This window comes from Branchiostoma lanceolatum, chromosome 3 (assembly GCF_035083965.1).
Source record: "Branchiostoma lanceolatum isolate klBraLanc5 chromosome 3, klBraLanc5.hap2, whole genome shotgun sequence".
Lineage (NCBI taxonomy): Eukaryota > Metazoa > Chordata > Leptocardii > Amphioxiformes > Branchiostomatidae > Branchiostoma > Branchiostoma lanceolatum.
Genome location: NC_089724.1, coordinates 29,166,716 through 29,182,869, shown reverse-complemented (window position 1 = coordinate 29,182,869; position 16,154 = coordinate 29,166,716). Strand labels below are relative to the sequence as shown.

The 16,154-nt window shown below is 37.9% G+C and overlaps 1 protein-coding gene across 3 annotated transcripts in view; it reads left to right on the top strand.

Moving 5' to 3' along the window:
* Positions 1–13,165, top strand: part of LOC136431324 (alpha-N-acetylgalactosaminide alpha-2,6-sialyltransferase 2-like) — a 36,924-nt gene extending 23,759 nt beyond the window's left edge. For 2 of the 3 annotated variants that reach the window (XM_066422652.1, XM_066422650.1), the window contains 4 exons: positions 2,581–2,719; positions 6,390–6,469; positions 6,980–7,075; positions 12,644–13,165. In XM_066422652.1, coding sequence (XP_066278749.1) covers positions 2,581–2,719; positions 6,390–6,469; positions 6,980–7,075; positions 12,644–12,950 — 622 coding nt within the window. In that variant the 3' untranslated portion in view covers positions 12,951–13,165. Of the gene's footprint in view, positions 1–2,580; positions 2,720–6,389; positions 6,470–6,979; positions 7,076–8,825; positions 10,653–12,643 lie in introns of those variants that run through there. The other variant, XM_066422651.1, reaches the window with a different exon arrangement.
* Positions 13,166–16,154: the final 2,989 nt, after the last annotated feature.

Genomic DNA, 16,154 nt, shown 5'->3' with positions numbered 1-16,154 from the left:
TTCGATCTTAGCTAGAGTATCTAGTCAACTGTGTTTGACTGTCAACGAACAATAGTAATACCCCTAATGCACCCCTTGCGGCGAAACATTGAGTTTAATTTTGCAAAACTAGTACATGTTATACGTCAGGAATTTCATATGAAATTTGTGTTGTTTTACTGTAATATTCTGGTTCTTTGACAGAGTGTCTGACTGGTATATCAAGTTCAGTTTCTCGCTGTATTTCCACACCGGTCAGTCGCTAAGGTTAAGTCCCAATCAGTAAGGGGGTATCAGGTTACCGAAGGCGACCGCGGGCTCCAGCGAGCCGATGACGGGGAGCCTGTGAATCTGTCCAATTGTGGTAGATAGTTTCAAAACGATCCTCTCGTTCAAATGAAATAAAATTTCTGTTGCGTATGCAAATTTCAGCGTTTCGATTCCTGTAGAAAAATTCGGGTGACTTTAGCCTGGAGCCTCATAAATCCCACATTTCGAACGGGAAAATCAAAACCATACAACTGATCTAAATTGGCCCAAAAATTTACTGAAAAACCTTTATTTTTGCAGTTTAGAGAACGTAACCGTAAAATACAACTTGTTGTCTTAGGACTTTTTATATTTCGAATTAGAAATATTCTTAAGAATAGGAAAAGGCCAAAAATTCCATGTTTTTACCTTTCAAGAACCATATTTTAACAGTGCCTGCATTTTCGAAAAATCCCTAAGACAGAAACCTTGGGAAAACCGTTGGCTTCATTTTAAGCCGTCAATGTGGTAAATTTGACGCTTTTTGGTGTCGATCTAAATATGGTGTTTGCATGCATGTCATACCGCACAGGCAGGTGGCATAACTGCCTAACGACGTGTGCTAGGGCTGCCAAACTTTGTGACTTTTAATAGAATTTAGTTGAATACAATTTTTTGCTTATACTACTATAAGTTTGGTATTTTTGTGCTCCTATGGCAACGGGTTTCTGACAGGTATATTTGACAAAACTCACTAATATTCAGCTTAAACACTGAGGTTTCCAGGTTTTCTTGTTCAACTACGCATGGACCATCCAGAACCGTGCCAGGGCACGGTTCTGGATATATAATCGGACTGTCCAGAACTGTGCCCAAGCACGGTCCTGGATAGTCCCCGTGTATCCAAGAACGTGCTTTTACCCCAGACACGATTCTGGATACATGTGGACTATCAAAGACTGTGCCTGGGCACGGTTCTAGATAAAGCAGCATTGTCGAGAACTCTGACTTGGTAAATCTACAGTCTTTGATACATACCACATGCATATTGAACTTTGCCTGGGTAAATGTAGTCTTGGATATACAACATGCCATATCTTGGACACTGCCTGGGTAAACCTACAGTCTGGAATATACCTACCCTGGACAACCAGACTAGGATCGGGTCGCTAGCCAGTAGTTGGCGGCAAGAGGCAGTCAGCCCGCCCGGAAAAGGGCCGGTCCACTCCCCGGGGCCACAACTCCCCGTAGCGTTGGTTTAGGTCGAGTGGGCTGACTGGCTAGGGACGCCGAAGTAAATGACTAGCGGCGAAATCCTAGTCTGGTTTCCTAGGGTGGTATATATTTAGTCTAACAAATTATTTAGGTTTTTTTTCAGCTTTAAAGCATCTGTTGTAGACACTATCTGTTTGTGCCACTTCAATTATATAGTCTAAGTCATCCAAGCCAGGCGTGAAATATATTTTATTGTTATCTACCTACTCTGCTACGTGCAAAAGCTACTGGTTTAAACATTTCTTCCTCATTAGCTGGCCTCAGAATTTCATCTAAATACATAATGCTAGAGTCCATTCCGAGTCACCGCGAGGGTTTTATAATAATATTTGTAATCATTTTGAAAAATTTCTAATAAAAGAATATCTGACTGACAATAGTTCTAAATTTTTCTAAAAGATCAAATACAAAAATATGAATTTATTTGAATTTAATTAGATAATTTAGAAATATTTTGAAAGTAACTGCACAAAAACCTCTTTATTTGTAATAATTTATAAACATCTATGTGATTATTTAACTTTTAGAAATATTAACAAGAAATGGTAGAAAATGGGTAACAATGGTAGAATGGTGATTGCCCCCATAAAAGTAGGTGCTAATCTGGCTCTTCTGTCTGCCTTTGTACATCTTTAGACTTCACTGCAGGACACCGCTCGGTCCTTTGTGGAAAGCATTATTCCCTAAATTTCGCAAGGATGTGTGAATTGCTTTCTTCCCAGCCCTCTGACCTATTTATAGAGATGTTACAAATAATGGTAGAAAATGGTAAGAAATTGTAAAAAATTGTAAATAATGGTAGAATGCTGTTACCATTATTTAGAAACCATTGTAAATATCATATTCTACATCATGAATATTTCTAAAGCTTTAGAAAACTTAAGAAATATTTAGAAAGTTGAAATTCACATTCAAAATATTTCAAAAGTATCAAATCTCTTACACAAATAATAACAATAACTTGAAAATAGTTCTAAATTATGACAATAACAACCCTCGCGGTGACTTGGAATGGACTCTAATAGAAAAAAACATGAAATGACGACATGTTGCGTTTCTCTGTCATCTAAACAATAGAGTGAACGCCGCCATTACTGAGGGATTCGAAGATGATGTTGGCAAAAGAACATCCTTTTATTTCCATTGCCACAACAGTTTGAAGAATTCACTGAAAACATCGCGGAAGTATGGCTTTACCCATCCACCACAAGACAAGGTGACAATTGGTCAAACTATGCAGATGAGTCAATTTATTATAGTGATCTAAAAGTTGTATCTGGCATATTAACGCACTACCCCGCGTTATCCCTGAATCACTGGCTAATTATACAGTCGTTAACTAAACCAATGCAAGGGGTAGCCCTAGTTCTATAAAGTACGTGTGCCGTAAGGACATATATTTACATTAATATTGCGTGGACACTGCACGAAAAGGCCACGGTTCCCGGCGGATACGTATAGGGATTTTTCTGTATTGTTGGCGGATACAGGCGGATCCAACGTAATGGATCCGACAAAAAATGAAACGGTATCTGGAATATTTCCGGAGGAATCCGAAAATGATGTATTTTCGACGGATACGGAGCCGCAGACTGTACGGAAATGCCACAGATCCTGACGGATACGTACAGGGATTTTTTTTGCATTTTGTTAAAAGAAAATGGCGGATACTGACGGATACAGGCGGACCCAAAAACGAATCCGTAACGGATCCGACTAAGGCGCACTATGATCCGGAACATCAGATCCGGAGGAATACGAAAATAGTTCTTCGACGGATACGGGGCAGGACACTGTATAAAATTGTCTCAGATCCTGACAGATACGTACATCATGTATTTGCCACGGATACAGACAGATCCAACATACAGACTTTCTGCAATCTTTGACATATGTTGACTCAAAATATGTTTGTATTTGCCACGAATATGTACATATGTACACACAAAGTTTGATAGAATGGTTGATTATTCATAAATACGCGTGCATTCATAATTTAACCCAAAACATCATTATTCAATGACAGCAAGTTGGGAAAGCCTGTATGTAACATTATTTCATAGTTCAACATATATGCATCTCTAAGTTCAAAAACATATCAAATATATATCAAATGCAATACGGATTCCCGAAGTACTATGTGGCTACATAATCCATTTCGTTTGAGGCAGGCCACATACTGAGGGACATCCACATACTCAAAGCACCACTGCATATGCAGGTTAATGTTGGTAAATTGGGTGTTGTGTAAGCACAATGCTCTGACAAATTATAAAATGTATAACAGTTAACACCATCACATCATGGTGGTAATATTTACTGCTGTTTAGTGCCCTTGGGCTAAATTTTCTACATGTTCTACATATTCTACTAAAGTAATGAAAGTCTTTGTGGCCAGCTCTTCTTTTAAAAGCTATCAGATGCAATTAACTTCAAATACAGAGGTTGAAAATAGAAAGTAACATTATACTGTCTGAAAAACTCCAATGATGTCACCCCACATTTTAAACGTATTACTAAGTAGTATATGCCGCGGAACTGCATGTGTATAATCGTCCTCTCCCCATTCTCTGACTACATCTGAGTTCACTTCTTCCGTGCACTCTTGGTATTTTTAAAGGTAGAGGCAAGGCTGATTTCTTCTGTATCTGCATGTTGGACTCAGCTTGGAGTCCATCTTGTGACGAACCAGTTCCTATATGATAAAACCAGATGATGAATAAATATCAATTCGCATATTTAAGAAACATGTCACATGATTTTGACATAACTGTGATGGGCTTCGTTACATCACAGCAGCTAACAAAAAACAAGGGACAATGGATATTGATGATAGATTTTAGCCTTACCGAAGGAGCCTTAGGTACTCAGCAGCTGAGCATCTGACAGCTGATTGCTTTGTTCCCAGGCAAGGTCCTCACAACATGTGCTGCATTTCTGACGGAAGTATCTGCTGATGCTGTACTGGATATATATATAAAGGGAAACAATGACAAATATTAAACATATCACATAATCACATTTGTAAAAAAATGAATCTGGGCGGCGTTGAATTGAATATGTAAAACTTACATTTATGACTTGGATATGATATTGATCAAACATGTACAGCTAAAACTGAATGCAATAATCACTGAAACACACTAGTGCATCCACATAAAATCTAGCTCACTATCCACAAACTGTGTGACCTTTGTTGGACATTACAGGATAGCTTTTATTATCTTTCCCTCAACTGCTTGCTATTTTGTATCTGAGACTTTAACCAGACACAAATGTCTGTTGACCATTGACAAGTATGAACAAATTGATCACTGCACAAAATGGTCTCGAATCCTGACGTATCCGGGCAAGGGAACTCGGAAATCCGGAACCTCAGATCCGTAAGAATCCAGACGGATACGGAGGTCGTATTGTACTAAAACAACTCAAATTTACCTGCATTAGACTACATGCAATCGATACATTGATGTGGCATACCACTTGCACATGCAAGCTAATTCAGGTAAATTTGAGTTGTTTTAGTACAATACGGCCTCGTATCCGTATGGATTTTTACGGATCTGAGGTTCCGGATCTCCGAGTTCTCCTGTCCGGATACGTCAGGATCCGAGGCCATTTCGTGCAGTGTGAAAGTTATCAATTTCATAGATTCCAACGGTGGAGAAGGGCAGGTCAGCTTGAGAATGCTTATTGTCATGCGATGATATGTCAAGAACAAAATGGGAGGATAACTGAAGTTAAAACTAGTTAGAAACAGGAATTTTTGTTTTGTACTTACAAAAGGGCAGTCCCTCTAAATGATGTATTGACTCCCAGTACAAGGGGGAGGAGGGCAACGAATATTACATGAAGGAATAAGAAAACGTCACATTTCCCTGCGTTTGAGTTTACACCGAATTACCGTCGACTCTCAAGCCACTCAAATATCACTGGTCGACCATTGTAGACTCTGGTGATGCCATGTTAAGCACAGAGAGTGATGAAACGCCATTCGGTATACCGGTTCGGTATCCGTCAGGATCCGTGACAGCTCCTGACTTGCAAATAATCTGAACTTCGAATATATTAGCAAATACATAAAGATGAAAGATCCGAGTAAACATTGTATCTGCGCCCAAAACGTATCAAGAATCCGGACGTATACGGCGCCAGAATCGTCGGATCTGAGGTACAGCGGATCCAATCGGAAACGTTCCGTATCTGCTATAATGCACGATTGCGGATCGGCTGGATTCATCAGGATCTGAGATCCTGCCGTGAAATGTGTAATTGTCGGTCAGGATCCGAAGCAAGTGACCGACAAACAATCAAGTCGAACATCTCTGCCATTTTGACAAATTTGGTAATTTTGAGTTCGGACACTGATCTCGGTTCTGTATCCGTCAGGATCCAAGACAACTATTGACTTGCAAATAATCCGAACTTCGAACATAATGGCAAATACATAGAAAATGAAAGATCCGAGTTAGAATTGTATCTGTACCTGAAACATTTCAAGGATCCAGACGTATATGAAGGTGCCGGAATTGTCGGATCTGAGGTACATCGGATCCAATCGGAAACGTTCCGTATCTGACGGATCGGCTGGATTCGTCAGGATCCAAGGTCATTCCGTCATGTCCGTGTTTGTCAGGATCCGGAGTAGCTACCCACAAACAAACAAACAATACTAACATCTCTGCCATATTGGCAAATATTTAATATTTGTGAACTGGGATTTGTCCGGATTCGCTCGGAAACGTCAGTATCCGCCATGATGCACGATTCCAGTTCCACCGCGAGGCCATTTCTTGCAGTGAATCTGATACGATTTAACACAAGCAGTGAGTGCTTATCGTTAGTAACAATCTAAGAACAAATTTTAACATTTTTCCCTATTTCAGAGTACGGTGTATATCTCCGTTGCCAAGAATGTACAAGACTACGCATACTTTGACGCAGCCATCAGTTGGAAGCCAGTAAAGTAAGGAAGAGTCATTTAGCGCGTGTTTGCTTGTGTGTGGTCGGCTGAAATCAATCAATCAATCAATCAAATGGTTTATTATTCATAAAAAGGCTTTGCAGCCACAGGCTGAATTGTGCCCGCTGTACATATTGCACTTTGTTTTCACCGACATTACACAAATCATTTAAAATCACTTACTATGGCATTAAAACAATTTCAAAGCATTTAGTTAGTCTATGACTGTATTCGTTTGCTTATCAAATAGACAATTCGTTCATTTCCTAGCATTCAGGAGCCGCAACATAGATGGCACCGGGCTATTTCTAAATCTAACCGTCCGGCATTGAAAACCTCAGCGACATGTTTAATCATTTGTACTGGTTGTAAAATGGGATTTGTTCCATCGCGATCGCACTCTTTAGAAAGAATATGTTATTCGGAGAGCAGGTCATTGGCGATGATGATAGATGGATTTTTAACTTCAGCTCAAAATATCAATGATAAAAGATAAATATTTTCTTTTTTTAGAAATAAATCCAGCCCCCCGTTGGAGTACGGTGAGAGACCTGCGAACACGAAGTTCCGGATGCTCCACCCTGACTTCATTAGGTACTTGACGTACAAGTAAGTGTGGATCTCTAGCTACTGGTCCTGTCAAACTTTGTCGTATGATTTGCATATGCAGTGCGCAATACTATTCGCAGCTGGAAAAATAGTGTTCAGCACTGTACAAGCAAATAATACGCACCTGTCACACAATGGATGTGCTTTTTTCGCTATTCCTACGCTAGATGTGCGTTACACATTAGATACAGTTATCGAAATATGTCGAAATGTTGGGGTATGGATGCATTTTATGAGAATTAGGAAATCATAAGGACTTGATACACGCAAGTGTGTGAGAGTGGACTGACCTTCCTTTTTACCTTAGCCATGAAGGTTAAGTTTTAGAGAGCGTTCGTGTGTGTGCGACTGTCTGTCTATGTACACGATAACACGATCGAGACTGCGTGGATGAATTGTCTTGATCTTCGGTATGTGGCTTTGTCTTCATGAACATTTGAAATGATTTGGGTTCCCCTAGTAGGCTAGCTTTATATGGTACTGCCCTGGAACTTCCAGTTTTGATATCCCATGTTCTTGACAAGCTTTGGTCACTAATTTTGGTTAGCAGATAGCTCTTGTGTCATACGTTTGGGTACTATAACAGCTTTTGTTGGAACTGCAGGATGTGCTTTAGTTGCAGACTTTGAAACAAGAAGATTCAGTAAGGCCACAACAAGTAGATTTTATGATGACATCCTCTAAGCTGCGGACTTCATCTTTAATGAAAGAGCGAAAAAAAACAAGATGGGTAGAAAAAAAAAATGGATGCCTAAATAGTCGGTGTATGTCCGGCGTTGGAGTATTGTGCACCTGTCTGCTACCCGGGGCTGACATCGACACCGACTATACGTCAGAAAAGCGCGCTACGGACAATCCTCGGGGAACGTTTCATTGACTCTGTAACTGAACAACACATCACAAACTTACTGTCACTTCAACAAAGAAGGGCGAACTTGTGCCTGATATTCGCCAAAACGGTGAGCCTTGAAGTGCTCACTCCAAGAGCTGGTTCTGGTCAACAGCGAACGGACTAGAAACTCAGAAATGTTCAGAACAAATCAGATGCAAAACCAGCCGTTACAGAGACTTACCCATCTCTTACTTTGTCAAACTATCAAACACGCAAAGATAATCATTGCTAGACGTGTAAACCCTTTCGTCATTATTCTATGTATTCGTCATAAGTATGTGTGCTATATGTATATGTAGTAATTTTTTTGAACAACACCCAGTTTTATTGCTTGTAATTTTATAGTTACTTAACTCCATGTGTATAAACGAAAAATGTAAAAAAAAATAACAATTCAACTCAGCCGGCAGGTTGCAAAATATTTTTTATGATGCTTTCGTGCAATAAAACCATTCATTCATTCATTCATTAATTCCAAAATAAACACCGTAAACAATATAACAAGAATTGAAGCAACAAAACATGGTATCACTGAGAGCCAATAAGTCTTATCCTCGTATTCAAGAAGTGCACAAAGCGACACAAGTGCTGTTCACTGGTATCACGTACCAAGTTGGGAACTACACTCAAGGCTGGGTGTCACCACAAGTACAATAACGCCAACCATACGGCAGATTTCCCATATTTGGTACTTTCTAGTCATATAAACCATCTCTGTAGGAACAAAATCCTTTTTTTAAACAGGCAGAAATCATTGATCACGCTGATATCATCCATAAAAAAAGTACTTGTTGTGGCCTGATATACAGATAGTAATATCAATATTAAAACAGTGATATTTAAAATCTTGATTTACAGTTGGTTGAATTCTTCACGTGCCAATGGACGGTATGAAAACATCTACCAACCCTCAAAGGGAGCTATCATGTTGCTGACCGCTCTGCATACCTGTGACATCACGGACGCTTATGGCTTCATCACTGCTGATCACAGACATTATAACAGTTACTATTACGAGAAAGATTGGAAGAAATACGTATTTTATGCCAATCATGATTTTCGGATGGAACTGGAATTATGGAATAAGCTAGACATAGCAGGGCTTATGACCTTGTACAGAGGAAACAAAACCGATGCAGAGGGAGGGCGGGAGTAAGAGAAAATAAAATCACTGAAGTCTTCATCACGAAAAAAATCATCTATGTCTTGATCGAAGTAACCATGTATCAAAATGAGTCTAATCGATCATTGGTATCAATGCACATCTTCTTTGGCAGGTAGGAAGTTTTCTCTCTCCCTCAGACAAAAAAAATCGCGCACTCCTACTGCCGGGCTAGCTGGGAAAGCCTCCCGAAGTAAAAACAGGTTCTACAATACGAAAAATGGCATTCTTGTTGTTTTTTTTGTCCAGGAAAAGTTATCTTCCAAAAAGAAAATTATTCGGTGTGCAAGAATAAGAAAGGATAAGAAAAAGTCAGTGAGGACGTAAACTTTTTCTTAGAATATATTTCTCTGACCAAGTTGTTTTTCCTCAGACATATGTGACTAGAAACCTCTAGATATGTTTTCTTGTTGTTATGACTCTTCTTTGGCACAGAATTTTTTATCTAAGATATAAATTCAGAGAAAAATGTTCTAAAAGTTTACGTCCTCACTGACTTTTTCTTATTTCTTCTGTCCTCAAGAATACATTTTTTACACCTAGAATGAGTTTCTTCCACTGAGAGCGAGGTTCTTGACATAGGAATACCAATTTTGAGCTGGAATGATTATGAAAAAGTCTATTTGTTAGCAGAATTGTATTTGTTAATTGATAAGTGGATATGGTTTTGGACTGGTCCATATTGTGTTGAGGTGCTACTGGAAGACTCCATTCCTGTATGGAGAGACTGATAATTGTTTTTAAACTCAATTTTGGACTGGGGTGATCCATTTTTTTAGTGGAAGTATTTTAGAGTGGTCCATTGTTATTTTGGGAGAGTCCATTTTTTGCATGGCGAGGAGTGTGGCCAAACATGCTGTATTTGCTCGCAAATGTTGCCTTTCTAGTTAGTATGTGTGCTTTATGTATATGTAGCAATTTTTTTAGAAACACCTAGTTTTATTACTTAACTCCATATGTATAAACGGAAATGTAAAAAAGAATAACAATTCAGCTCAGCCGCCAGGGTGCAAAATATTTTTAATGAAGCTTTCGTGCAATAAAACACTTCATTCATTTATTCATTCATTTAATCATTTATTCATTCATTCCAAAATAAACACCGTAAACAATATAACAAGAATTGAAGCAACAAAGCATGGTATCACTGAGAGCCAATACGTCTTTTATCTTCGTATTCAAGAAGTGCACAAAGCGACACAAGTGCTGTACACTGGTATCACGTACCAAGTTGGGAACTACACTCAAGGCTGGGTGTCACCACAAGTACAATGACGCCAACCACACGGCATATTTCCCGTATTTGGTACTTTCTGGTCATATAAAATATCTCTGTAGGAATAAAATCATTTTTTTTAAACAGGCAGAAATTATTGATCACGCTGATGTCATCCATAAAAAGTACTTGTTGTGGCCTGATATACAGATAGTAATATCAATATTAAAACAGTGATATTTAAAATCTTGATTTACAGTTGGTTGAATTCTTCACGTGCCAATGGACGGTATGAAAACATCTACCAACCCTCAAAGGGAGCTATCATGTTGCTGACCGCTCTGCATACCTGTGACATCACGGACGCTTATGGCTTCATCACTGCTGATCACAGACATTATAACAGTTACTATTACGAGAAAGATCGGGAGAAATACGTATTTTATGCCAATCATGATTTTCGGATGGAACTGGAATTATGGAATAAGCTAGACCTAGCAGGGCTTATGACCTTGTACAGAGGAAACAAAACCGATGCAGAGGGAGGGGGGGAGTAAGAGAAAATAAAATCACTGAAGTCTTCATCACGAAAAAAATCATCTATGTCTTGATCGAAGTAACCATGTATTAAAATGAGTCTAATCGATCATTGGTATCAATGCACATCTTCTTTGGCAGATAAGAATTTTTCTCTCTCCCTCAGACCAAAAAATCGCGCACTCCTACTGCCGGGCTAGCTGGGAAAGCCTCCCGAGTTGAGAACATGTTTTACACTACGGAAAATGGCATTCTTGTTTTTTCTTTTTTCCAAGAAAAGTTATCTTCCAAAAAGAAAATTATTCTGTGTGCAAAAATAAGAAAGGACTCTTCTTTGGCACAGAATTTTTTATCTAAGATATAAATTCAGAGAAAAATGTTCTAAAAGAAAATAAGAAAATAGGAAAATAAGAAAATAAGAAAATAAGAAAATAAGAAAATAAGAAAATAAGAAAATAAGAAAATAAGAAAATAAGAAAATAAGAAAATAAGAAAATAAGAAAATAAGAAAATAAGAAAATAAGAAAATAAGAAAATAAGAAAATAAGAAAATAAGAAAAAAAGAATAAGAAATAAGAACAGAAGAAATAAGAAAAAGTCAGTGAGGACGTAAACTTTTTCTTAGAATATATTTCTCTGACCAAGCTGTTTTTCCTCAGACATATGTGACTAGAAACCTCTAGATATGTTTTCTTGTTGTTATGACTCTTCTTTCGCACAGAATTTTTTATCTAAGATATAAATTCAGAGAAAAATGTTTTAAAAGTTTACGTCCTCACTGACTTTTTCTTATTTCTTCTGTCCTCACGAATGAATTTCTTACACCTAGAATGAGTTTCTTCCACTGAGAGCGAGGTTCTTGACATAGGAATACCAATTTTGAGCTGGAATGATTATGAAAAAGTCTATTTGTTAGCAGAAGTGTATTTGTTAATTGATGAGTGGATATGGTTTTGGACTGGTCCATATTGTGTTGAGGTGCTACTGGAAGACTCCATTCCTGTATGGAGAGACGGATAATTGTTTTTAAACTCAATTTTGGACAGGGGTGATCCATTTTTTTAGTGGAAGTATTTTAGAGTGGTCCATTGTTATTTTGGGAGAGTCCATTTTTTGCATGGCGAGGAGTGTGGCCAAACATGCTGTATTTGCTCGCAAATGTTGCCTTTCTAGTTAGTATGTGTGCTTTATGTATATGTAGCAATTTTTTTAGAAACACCTAGTTTTATTACTTAACTCCATATGTATAAACGGAAATGTAAAAAAGAATAACAATTCAGCTCAGCCGCCAGGGTGCAAAATATTTTTAATGAAGCTTTCGTGCAATAAAACCATTCATTCATTTATTCATTCATTTAATCATTTATTCATTCATTCCAAAATAAACACCGTAAACAATATAACAAGAATTGAAGCAACAAAGCATGGTATCACTGAGAGCCAATACGTCTTTTATCTTCGTATTCAAGAAGTGCACAAAGCGACACAAGTGCTGTACACTGGTATCTCTTACCAAGTTGGGAACTACACTCAAGGCTGGGTGTCACCACAAGTACAATGACGCCAACCACAAGGCGTATTTCCCATATTTGGTACTTTCTGGTCATATAAAATATCTCTGTAGGAATAAAATCCTTTTTTTTAAACAGGCAGAAATTTTTGATCACGCTGATGTCATCCATAAAAAGTACTTGTTGTGGCCTGATATACAGATAGTAATATCAATATTAAAACAGTGATATTTAAAATCTTGATTTACAGTTGGTTGAATTCTTCACGTGGCAATGGACGGTATGAAAACATCTACCAACCCTCAAAGGGAGCTATCATGTTGCTGACCGCTCTGCATACCTGTGACATCACGGACGCTTATGGCTTCATCACTGCTGATCACAGACATTATAACAGTTACTATTACGAGAAAGATCGGGAGAAATACGTATTTTATGCCAATCATGATTTTCGGATGGAACTGGAATTATGGAATAAGCTAGACCTAGCAGGGCTTATGACCTTGTACAGAGGAAACAAAACCGATGCAGATGGAGGGGGGAGTAAGAGAAAATAAAATCACTGAAGTCTTCATCATGAAAAAAATCATCTATGTCTTGATCGAAGTAACCATGTATTAAAATGAGTCTAATCGATCATTGGTATCAATGCACATCTTCTTTGGCAGATAAGAATTTTTCTCTCTCCCTCAGACCAAAAAAATCGCGCACTCCTACTGCCGGGCTAGCTGGGAAAGCCTCCCGAAGTGAAAACATGTTCTACACTACGAAAAATGGCATTCTTGTTTTTTCTTTGTCCAGGAAAAAGTTATCTTCCAAAAAGAAAATTATTCGGTGTGCAGGAACAAGAAAGGATAAGAAAAAGTCAGTGAGAACGTAAACTTTTTCTTAGAATATTTTTCTCTGACCAAGTTGTTTTTCCTCAGACATATGTGACTAGAAACCTCTAGATATGTTTTCTTGTTGTTATGACTCTTCTTTGGCACAGAATTTTTTATCTAAGATATAAATTCAGAATAAAATATTCTAAACGCTTACGTCCTCACTGACTTTTTCTTATTTCTTCTGTCTTCAAGAATAAATTTCTTACACCTAGAATGAGTTTTTTGCACTTAGAGTGAGGTTCCTGTACAAGAAATATCTTCCTATCCTCAAGAATGAATTTCTTATGCCTATAATGAGTTTCTTGCACTGAGAGTAAGGTTCTTGAAATAGGAATACCTTTCTGTCCTCACGAATGAATTTCTTACACCTAGAATGAGTTTCTTCCACTGAGAGCGAGGTTCTTGACATAGGAATACCTTTCTGACCTCAATAATGAATTTCTTACACCTAGAACGAGTTTCTTGCACTAAGAGTGAGGTTCTTGTTATAGGAATACCTTTCTGTCCTCAAGAATGAATTCCTTACACCTAGAAATAGTTTCTTAACTAAGATGGAGTTCTTGAATCAAGAATACAATTAAATCAATGATAATATAATGTAAATATGTTCCAATCATATTAATTATTATCGATCTAATTGTTTAATACACGGTTTGGATTTTTCTGTCTAATGCCCATTCTTAACCAAAGATTGCAAAGCAAAGATCAGCCAGTTTGCAATACAATTGTTTCGATATATATAGATATATATAGATATATATGATATTTCACATTTAATAAAAGCACATTTTCTCTGTACTCATACAAATAACTAATTGTCCTTCTAAAACTGTCAGCTCTGCAGTGTTGTAGCTGTTCTTCTTATGCCTATAATGAGTTTCTTGCACTGAGAGTAAGGTTCTTGAAATAGGAATACCTTTCTGTCCTCACGAATGAATTTCTTACACCTAGAATGAGTTTCTTCCACTGAGAGCGAGGTTCTTGACATAGGAATACCTTTCTGACCTCAATAATGAATTCTTACACCTAGAACGAGTTTCTTGCACTAAGAGTGAGGTTCTTGTTATAGGAATACCTTTCTGTCCTCAAGAATGACTTCCTTAAACCTAGAAACAGTTTCTTAACTAAAATGGAGTTCTTGAATCAAGAATACAATTAAATCAATGATAATATAATGTAAATATGTTCCAATCATATTTATTATTATCGATTCAATTGTTTAATACACGGTTTGGATTTTTCTGTCTAATGCCCATTCTTAACCAAAGATTGCAAAGCGAAGATCAGCCAGTTTGCAATACAATTGTTTCGATATATATATATATATATATATATATATATATATATATATATATATATATATATATGATATTTCACATTTAATAAAAGCACATTTTCTCTGTACTCATACAAATAACTAATTGTCCTTCTAAAACTGTCAGTTCTGCAGTGTTGTAGCTGTCCTTCTTATAATCAATGACTTTCCAAACTTGAGACGGGGGCATCTTCTTTGGTCCAACAGGTTTCTAAGCCTAGAAAAATACACAAAGACTATGACTGTCATTTTCCTATGTCGCCCCCTCCCCCTTACACATGCATGGGGAGGGGGGCTTGTGCATTTGCTTGAAAATGTTATACTTCAACATTTTTAGTACCTTGTAGGTATTACTGCACTAAACGTACTTGTTCTGCAATTACTGGTTGGCTGTATCATGCAACCATAAACACAAAACTAAGAGTATCTACTTAAGAAATAGTAATGTTCATGCAAGACAGGCTATAACGGGGGCCGCCCGAACATTGCACGCGCCCGAACATCGCACGGATTTTTTACTGATCTTATTTTGCATAAGTACGCCGTGTTTGTGTCCAATGACTATGCTGATAAGGAAGGTAAATAACCCAAGTCCATGCACATAATTGTCATCTACATTCAAAACATATGTGTACATATTCATTTCTTGTTTTGTCGAAAAGTAGTATTTTGACAATAATGATGGCAACGCTGAGTAGAGGGTCACTGCGTAGCTAGACGGCCCGGCACCTAAATATACGACCTGTGCCAAGCAGATACATAAGTCACACAGCTGTCATACTAATAAGAAAAATAATTTCATATAACACTAAAAAATGTGGGTCTTTAAGTGTTTGTTGAGAAGAAAACCGACCAAAGAAAAACAACGTAAACATTGCTGTCGTCTGACGACGTTGTTTTCCCGCCATTTTTTTTGGGCCGCGATGGTGGCGGAACGATTCAACGCACAGTTTTGTTACGCTCTAACATGTGATTGGTACCGTCTATGAAAAGGAAACTGAATACAGAGATGGCGAAGATGTTTCCCAATAAGTAGACGGAGTATTGTTGATGTAAGCGGTGTCGTTTTTTCGTAATGATTTCGTAAGTCGGGTCGCATTCAATACGTACGTCGGGCCGCGTAGTAGCCTATTTCCCGTGGGAGCATGAGCTGGGATGCGCTAGATATAGCCCTTCTCACATGACGTTAGAAGTGCACACAGTCAAAATTTTCCGGTCAAAAGAAAGCTAAAATATAGCAGACTTCAAGCCTTATTTACATTTCCCTAACTTCATCACCAACTTCCGAAGAGAGCAAAATTACCAAAGCGTACTAAGTTAGGCACACTATCTGGCGTAGCACTAAATCAGAAGGTACATTCGTGAAAATGTCTCACAGCGTCTTCCGCATGTAACGCGGAGCATGAAGGGCCCATGAACAGTATGAATACATTTCTTGTCCAAGTATGGTCTTTTGATGAATGTGTTCAAAATTCATTCATTAAAACCTGACCACTCTCTGGCAACCAGCAATGGAGCGCCGTGAGTTCCAGCGTGTAAAAAAACGTCCGATGGTTGGGCAC